Genomic DNA, 8,726 nt, shown 5'->3' with positions numbered 1-8,726 from the left:
ATACACAAATGGCCAGTGGGCACAAGAAATGATGTCAACATTCCTAGACATTAGGGAAATGCAGATCAAAAGCACAATGAGACGCAACTGCACACTCATTAGGCTGAATATTATCAAAAAAGGAAAGAAGGAAGGAAGAAAGAAATAAAGAAAGGAAGGAAGGAAAGGAGAGATGGAAAGTAAAGAAGTGTTAGCAACGTTATGGGGAAATCAGAACCCATGTGCTTTGCTGATGGGAATGTAAAACATTGCAGCAGCTGTGGAAAGTAGTGTGGCAATTCCTAAAAAAATGAAACCCTATGATCCAGCAATTCCAATTCCAGGTATATACCCAAAAGAAGTGAAAGCAAAGACTTGAACAAATAATTACACACCCATGTTCATAGCATCTTTATTCACAGTAGTCATAAGGTGGAAGTAACCCAAGAGTCCATTAATGAATGAATGGATAAACACAATGTGGTATATACATACAATGGAAAATGTGACACATGCTACAACTTAAGTGAACTTTGAAAACATTATGCTAAGTGAAATAAGGTGGTCATGAAAGGACAAATGTATGATTGTTTTCATATGATGTAACTATTCGTGTTCAAAGAGACAGAAAGTAGAATGGTTGTTACTAGGGGCTAGGGGAGGAATGGGAATGAGGTTTCACTCTTTAATGGGGACAAAGTTTCAGCTGGAAAAGATGAAAAAGTTCTAGAATGGATAATGCTGATGGTTGCACAACAATGTGAATGTATTTAATGCCACAGAAATGTACACTTAAAAATGGTTAACGTGGTAAATTTTATGCTACATATATTTTGCCACAATAAAAAAAAAGTATTTAACTTTCCCCCAAATTATACTCTGATTTACAGCTAAAATTAGGTAGTAGATCCTGTGCTAAGCTGCCCAGATGTGACTTTCAGGACTGGGGGATGTACTTCCTCACATGTGGGGATGCTCTCAGCTATTAGTTTGGATACATTGCCCTTGGCTGAAGAGAGCTGCCTCTCCCAAGGTCAGGTTCTGTTCCCAGGGCAGCCTAAATCCGACGACTGTTCCATTTGAGGATATTACAACTAGTTTCATAGCTCCCTGGAGCTGACTGAGGCTGCCTTGTGCCAGCAGTACAGCTCACCTTCTTCCTCCTTCCAACCTGTTTCTTCCTTTTTCATACAGGTGTTGACAGCACTCTCTAATAAACTTCCTGCAGAATGAAAAAAGGAAGGGAGTAGGGAAGGAAGGAAGGGAGAAGAGAGGGAGTGAGGAAAGAAGAAAGAGAAGAAGGGAAGGAGTGATTGGGAAGAGAAAGCAAAATAGAAAGCGAAAGAAAGAAAAAGAAATAAGCACGACCGCCAAACCCAAAAAAATCCCCCTCCCAAAAGCAACGACAGAAATCCCGCCCTACCCGCACTCCCTCCCCACGGCCCTCCCGCCCTCTCCTGCCCTACATTCCTACGTCCGCCTCTCTTTCTTTCTCATTCCTCCCTTTCGGTCGTTGGAGAGAGAGAGAACGAAAAAGAAAAAAGAGAAAGGAAGAGAAGAGAACGAAGGAAAAAGAAAGCAGCATCACTCCCTTGACATTCTTTACTTCCACCTACCACAAAAATTGTCCCAATAACTAGATAAACATATGCTGAGTGGGACTTGAAAGGTGCCCCTTGAAGTTGTGCAGTGCACAGCCTGCACAAAGAAGCAGTGTCAACGCATCCCATTCATCTGCTTTTGGGGTGTCGGCGGGATTGACTGATGAGTGTGCACTCATCCTTAACCAGTGCCTCAGCCAGCCTTGAGCAGGGAGGGTGGCATGTCAGTGGCTTTGGCCCTACCACACAGTAGAACTTAGAAGTCGTTTCCGGTGTTAACCAGATCAGGAATATGAGAAGCTGGGAGGGAGCTCCAAGGGCCCCCTGGAGACTCACTCTTTAACTCTGCAGTCTTGATTTTACCTCCTGCTCCTCTCTTTCCTGGATCCTGCTCAGATCTTGGGCGTGCCTCTGTTTCCCCAGCCTCTCTGAGCCCCAGGTTATTGTCTTTGGCTTTGGTCTCAGGCTGCTGTGTTTTCCAGAATGCATTTTCCCCATGTCCAATGTAAAATCAAGTTCTCGGATGTCTGAGATCATGCCTTGGTCCCCCTTTTCAACATCAGCACTAAAGAAACCCTAAATGAGGAAAAATACCTGTCAGGGCACTTGACTGTAGACCAAGTGCATTTTTCAAGTAGTCTAAGTTAGACACTAAGGTGGTGAGCAGAAGTCAGTGACCAATTTAATTTACTGTATAGCCTAATAATTAAATTCTCACATTAAAGAGAAGAAAAGAGAACCTCTTTTAAAGCCTCCTCCTCCTTCAAGCTTGCCTTTCCATCATTGTCATTACGATGCTACTTCTCTGTTATTCCTCTGCTCCTCTAAAGAATGGTCCACATCCCCTGCTCTCCTTCCTGGCCAGCCTTGGTCCTGGGACAGTGATGTCTTCCTTCCCTACTATTCCATGAATGCTGCTCTCTCAAAGACCGCTAAGGATTTTCCAATGGCCAAATCCAGGAAACTTAAAGTCTTCTTATTTGACCACTTCAGAATTTCCTTCTTCTTTAGATTTGGTGACATTATAACGTTCCAATTCTCTTTCTGTCTCACTGACTGTGCTTTCACTATTTCTTTGGCAATGCCTTCTGCCCACAGCTTAAACATTGATGTTCTCTGGGCTTCTCTCCATCTGACTGACCATCTTCTGCACACCTCCACTTGGATGTCCCTCAAACATCTCAGAATTAGAGTGTCCAGAACTGACATCATCACTCCTTTTCTCATCACCTTGTCCAAGTCTGCCCTTCCTCTTCCACTCCCTGTCAATGTCACCAGCAGCTATTTAATTGTCCACTCTGGAAGCTTTGGAGTCATAAGATCTTTACCAGATGTCTCTGGACCAGGGATGCCTTCCCCCACTCCCCTATACAGAGCACAAATCTCTCCCCACCCTAGAACTCCCTACCCCTTAGCACGTATCACCATCTGCACACAAGATATTTGTCGATTTATTTCTATCTTCCCTGTAAGAATGGTAGTCTATGGAGGCCAAGAGTCTCTTTTGTCCACTGCTATGTTCTAAGTGTCTAGAGAAGTGCCAGACACTTAGTTGATACTTTATAAGTATTTGTTAAGTGAATGAAAAGAACTCTGATTTCTTCCTGTGCCGAGACCCCAAATGCCAAAAAGTTCCAAAGTGCTACTGTTTTCGTCTTGAGAATCTTTCTCAACTCTGTGCTTCTGGTGGCTTCCTTTGCCACTGCCACTGCCTTAGAGCAGGACCCACATCCCATCCAGAGCACCATCATGGCCTCGGGGCTGGTCTTCCTGCAGCGTCTGACTTTACAGCCCATTCTCTGTTCTAGGAGGGAAGCTGCCTCCTTAAAGCAGTCCTGAGTGTTTCCTTCCTCTGCTCCAGCCCCCTGGATCTTCACTCATTGATGGATGGATAGATGCTCATTAATGTGGGCCTGACAGCCTGGGCCTCCCTCTGGGGAGAGAGGTCTGGAGAGGGACAGAGTTTTGTCTCATTTCAAAGTCAGGTTCAGGAAAGGATTGGCACCCAGAGCTCACAGATGTGGGCACTGCCAAAAGCTGACGAACTGGAGATAAGGGACGGATCCTGTTAAAAGAACACAGGAGAGACACATGGAGTGTGGACTGGAATGACTGCAGGCCAGAATTCTAGAATGAGTCATCACAACAGAAATCAACTGCCACACGGGGCAGGGTGGGGCTGGAGAGAGAGGGGAAAAAAAAAGAAATTCAGTCATGCTGAAATGAGATAGGATTTCCACACCTGCCTACATGGAAAAGCTAAAAATAGGGACATATGGGGAGAAAAATAGTGAGGAATTTTTAAATTCTACTGATAGGGACTACAGGGAGGGAGGTTTGCGGGGAAGGGTGTGTCTCTCAGTCTTGGTAAAATTAGAAATAGAAAAATTTTATTTTGGGTATCCCAACCCTTACTTTTTCCCTTTCCCCCTCAGGCCTGTCCTTTCTATCTTTCCCTGATATTAAAACTTCTAAAATATTCATCCACTTGGGTTAATAAGGCTTAATATGGCAATTTTACATGTTAGCAGAAACAAGTCTGAAGCCAAAGCAGCTTAAATAGGGCAACTATTGAAAAAAACCCTACATAATTCACTGTACCCAGAACAAGGCTAAACATCACGGTTGTTCAGTAAATATTTATTAAGAGATGTTCAAAAAGCATTATTTATATTATCAAACTCTGGAAACAATCTAAATAGCCAACAGTGGGGAAACCATTGAAGAACCGTTGATATGAAGAAATATTACATAGCTATAAAATATTTCAAAAGCCTTTTTAACAGCCTGGGGAAACGCTTATGATGAAACTCAGGGAAATGAAGCTTAGGGGCAATAATCAGGATTCAAAGAGCTACTATCCTATGTCAATTATAAAAATACACATACAGAAGACTTAGAAAATCTGTGGGTATCTCTGGAAACCATGGGATTTAGGGGATATTTTTAGTTCTTTCTGCTTTTCTCTATTTTTGAATTATCTATAGTTGGTATGAGGGAAATATTACAAAAGTAAATGCTGTGAAAACCAGGTTTGGTGTGGGAAGTATTCTTCAGGGGTTCTGGAAATAACAGTGTATTGGTGTGGCCCGCCTGGTCTAGTACGCAGGGGGTGCCGGCCTCTCCAGGAATGGAGGCTGGCGGGTTGGCGAGCAGAGAATGGGTTTTTAAAGGGTAATACAGCAGTGGAGAGTCTGACCTTTAAAGAAAAATGGAGTGTATGGAAATGTTGGTGCATTGGTGCTTTAACATAGGCAGGCAGCCTTCCTCTGGGAGGGTTTCACTCTGCTAGGCTAATAGACTGTTCCAGTATCTAGAACGCTGTGAACTCCGGATTCTTCCCCTTTTGTTCCTTAAGCACTCAAACCTGGCTTAGGTGCTGCAACATGTTTATTTTCACCCTACTCCCCCACCTTCTCTGTTTAAAATACAGCTGTAAGATGCATTGAAACTCTTTGTGTTGCTACCTCAGTGATATTCCGGATTAAAATCTTTAAGAATTGAGGTTGTGTGCTCTTGTAAGAAAATACTATTTAATATCGTGCCTATACCATAAAAACCTACGTAAAAAGTCTCGGATATCTTTATAAAGAGACCACAGACTTCAGCCTTTATAAACAAGAAAATATTTTCCTTCGGTTATTTCTGGAAATCCCTTCTAAAACATCTTTGTTTTCTTCTAACTTAAGTTGCTTCCCACCGCCTTCCCCTGAGAGCTGTTGCCTCTCTGTGGGGAGAGCAAACTTCATAGACAGTATAAAACAAACAAACAAACAAAACCAAAACAAAATCCCGCAACCCCCATCTCTCTCCAAATTTCTAATTTCCTGCACTTAAAAAAAAAAATTAAGTCCTAGGTTATCCTTATGTTTCAAGGATCTTAGGATCTAAATGGAGGATTCAACACTTTGAAACCCTACCCAAATCTAAGATTTTATTTTTATATTTGCTAGTCATTAAAGTATCCAACTCCTGATTTAGGAAGGCTGGATGGCAGCAAGGACCGCGGAGGGGCAGGGGAGAAGGGTGGAAAGATCCCAGTTCTGCCTGGAAGACTGCGTGTGAACGAGCCCGACTCCTCCGGCGGCTCCAGGCCGCGTTTTGCAGGCGACCGCATCTGCCTCCCCTGTCTCTCTTACCTCCTTGATGTTCGGCACTATTTGTGGCCGGCGTGGTGGAAGGACACAGTGAGGTTCTCACCCCCGCCCCCCGCCCCCCGCTCCCATCCCCAGTTCCATCAAAGCGAACCCGGGCCAGCGCAAGGATCTCCGAGTTGCGAGTGTGCTGAGGCTGGGACTGTCACTCATTCTCCGATCAGCGCGTGAACGCAGCTCGGCAGCCGCTGGCAGGAAACAATTCTGCAAAAATAATCATACTCAGCCTGGCAATTGTCTGCCCCTAGGTCTGTTGCTCTGCCGCCGTCCACGCTCGCTGCAAGGGAGGGGGCACAGAATTTACCGCGGCAAGAACATCCCTCCCGGCCAGCAGATTACAATGCTGCAAACTAAGGATCTCATCTGGACTTTGTTTTTCCTGGGAACTGCAGGTACATTTCCAAAATTATTCTTCTCAGTCTGATTTGCTAATTGTCCCCTTCCCCCTACTCCTCCCCTGAGGAGCACTGTTATTTTGGGCTGGTTTTACGTGGAATGCTAAGGGTGGTTATTTTCATTGAGCTGAGGAAGGAGCGCGTCGCCCTTGCTGCCCAGCCGAACCCCGCGCCCTCCCGGGCTGCCTGGACCCGGGCAGCCTCCCCGCGCAGCGAGCGCCGGGCGCCCTCCAGGGCGCCCGCCCTTCCCACTTTGTGTGCTCGCGGCGCTGGGAGCGGAGCCCCCTGCTCCCGGGGACGCTGCGGCCGAGCCGGGGATGGGTAGCGCTCCTTCCCCGAAGGCGGGCGGCGGGGCGGGGGATGCCGCGGCTAGGTGGTGCCGCCGCACAGGCTCGGAGTCCGTGGGGAAGGGTCTTGTCAGCCCCAGCTCCGCGAAGAGTGAACAATAAGGCCAGGGCAGCCGCCCCCAATCGTTATTTTCCCGGCTCTAATAAAGTGGGGCTCAACGCCTTTGCTCCCCTCCCAACCCTGAGCCAAATAATGGTTTGCAAAATGGGGCGAAATGGTCAGAATCTCAGGGCTGTGTGGCCGTTGTTGCACCCCTGTCGATATGAGGTTAGTTCTTCATTTGCCAAATTGCTGGTTAGTTGGAAAGCCTGCTCTCGGGCCAGAGCACGGAGGGATGGGAGGGTCGAGCGCGGCGTTTTGACAGGAGGAAGTGCAGAGGGGCGGAGGGCGAGGAGGGCGTGATCGGGCTGTCTGGTGTGTGTGCGCGCGTGTGTGCGCGCGTGTGCCTTCACACGCACCGCGAGCCCGTGTTTGCACGGGGCGAGAGAAGAATGGCAGGTAGTCGCCCGAAACACCTCGCCCCAGTCTCCTTTCTTTGGGCGAGGTTCCTGATCCTGGCAAAGTGCGAACAATAGGGAGCTGGGAGGAAGACGGTAGTGATGCTGCCGCGGGTGGCAGGGGCTGCGCCGCCGCCCAGAAAACCTCGGCGGCCAGGAGGGAGGTTCATTTCATTTGGGGTATTTCCATCTCGGCCTCCCTGGAAGATTCTTCCGTGCGTGCCCAGTCTCCCCTCCAGCTGCTCACCTCACCCCACCCCACCCCACCCCAGGATTTGCGCTTTGGAGCTGACGGACAAGAAGGGGAGAAAAAAGGAGCCGGGGCCGTAGAGAGCTGGGTGGGGTGGGGTGGGCGAACATTCTGGGCGGGGGGTGGGGGGCGTGTGTTGGGAAGCGCCCGAGGAAAGCCGAGCGGAGGGGTCTGTGTGTCGCGGTCGCCGCTGCCAGGTGCCGCCGGAGCTGCCCCAGACGGCCGAGCCTGGGTTGGGGAGCGCGCGGGGCGAGCCGGGGAGCACCCAGCGCGCCCCCTCCCCGGGCGGCACGAGAGCCGCGCTCGGCAGCCGCCTCCAGCCAACTCGCATGGCGACCAATCAGAGAGAGGCTGGCTGGGCGGGAAGCCGCGAGAGGCTTTTTTTTTTTCGGCGCGGGTGGCGGCCGGGAGCTGCCAGGACCATCTCCCGGTGTTCCAGCCTAACGGTCTCGCTCACCCCCCGCCGGGAGGAACCCCGCCCCGAGGCCGGTCCCCTGCCTGCCCTGCAGTTTCCGAGAAGATAAAATGGAGTCTAGGTGGTCATCAGGAGGTCTCCTGGGCCGGCCCGCCCCTGCTAGCCCACTCGCGCCTCCTTCACGCCGACTTGGGGTCTCTCTCCCGCCCCTCGGGCACAAACACGCTACGAGCTGTCCCGGCCGGAGTGCGTCGCCTGGGAGGGCGCAGAGGCAGGGCGCACCCACGCGCGTGCGCCGACCGGCGGGCGACGGGCTGGGGGCGAAGCTGGGGGCGGGGCGGCAGGGGGCGCCACACCGGCGGGTGTGGAGAGGCTCCCAGTAGTGGAGGTGGGGAGGCAACTCTTGCAGGCTCCTAGCTCAGTACCCGCCAGCACCTGGGCCACCTCGGGCATGCCCTTTCCCATCATCCTGTCTGTGGGTCTCCAGGGCGCGATTTCCCTGTACGGGGGTGTGTGTTTCTGGGACCTTCTCTCCTCTAGGTGGGGATGTGACGGTAGAGACCTGATCTTTGGTGGGGACTTTGGGGGATCGCCCAGCCGCCCTTTCCAACGTCGTGATGGGTGGATCCCCAGGGGTTTGCATTGGGTACATGCCCAGGGAATCCCAGATTGGGATGTTCATGACTGCCCAGGCAACGGCAGCATTCAGATAGGTGTTCTCTGGAAGGGAAGAGTCCTCATTGTGGCCGGAGTAGGATGGGAAGAAGGCAGAACGCGAAACACATATGAGGTTACTTAACAAAAGAAAGAAGTTGAGTGGTTTTCCAAAGGGAAACAATTTTCCATTAAAGTATTGTTTTTACCACCGTTTAAAAAAAATGTAGAATTCAAGCCAAAATGTAGAATTCAATTCAGGATGAAAATAAAAACAAAAAAGCAGTATCTCTCTTTCACACACAAAACATATATGTTTTGTTGGTGGTGGCTGTTTTTGTTTTTGTTTTTGTTTTTCCTCTAGTCTATTTTCTCCAGGGACAATGGTAGTTCAATCTCTGCTCCACTGGGTGCACATGAGAATTTAGATATA

At 49.3% G+C, this 8,726-nt stretch overlaps 1 protein-coding gene across 17 annotated transcripts in view; it reads left to right on the top strand.

Annotated features, from left to right (window-relative positions):
• Positions 1-5,729: 5,729 nt before the first annotated feature.
• Positions 5,730-8,726, top strand: part of NCAM1 (neural cell adhesion molecule 1) — a 297,404-nt gene continuing 294,407 nt past the window's right edge. For 14 of the 17 annotated variants that reach the window (XM_032472400.1, XM_032472409.1, XM_032472407.1 and 11 more), the window contains exon 1: positions 5,923-6,126. In XM_032472400.1, coding sequence (XP_032328291.1) covers positions 6,075-6,126 — 52 coding nt within the window. In that variant the 5' untranslated portion in view covers positions 5,923-6,074. Of the gene's footprint in view, positions 6,127-8,726 lie in introns of all 17 variants that reach the window. The other 3 variants (XM_032472408.1, XM_032472401.1, XM_032472410.1) reach the window with 3 other exon arrangements.

The sequence above is a fragment of the Camelus ferus genome, chromosome 33, assembly GCF_009834535.1.
Source record: "Camelus ferus isolate YT-003-E chromosome 33, BCGSAC_Cfer_1.0, whole genome shotgun sequence".
Taxonomy (NCBI): Eukaryota; Metazoa; Chordata; class Mammalia; order Artiodactyla; family Camelidae; genus Camelus; species Camelus ferus.
Note: the sequence above shows the minus strand (reverse complement) of the source record. Positions and strands in the feature narration are given on the sequence as shown.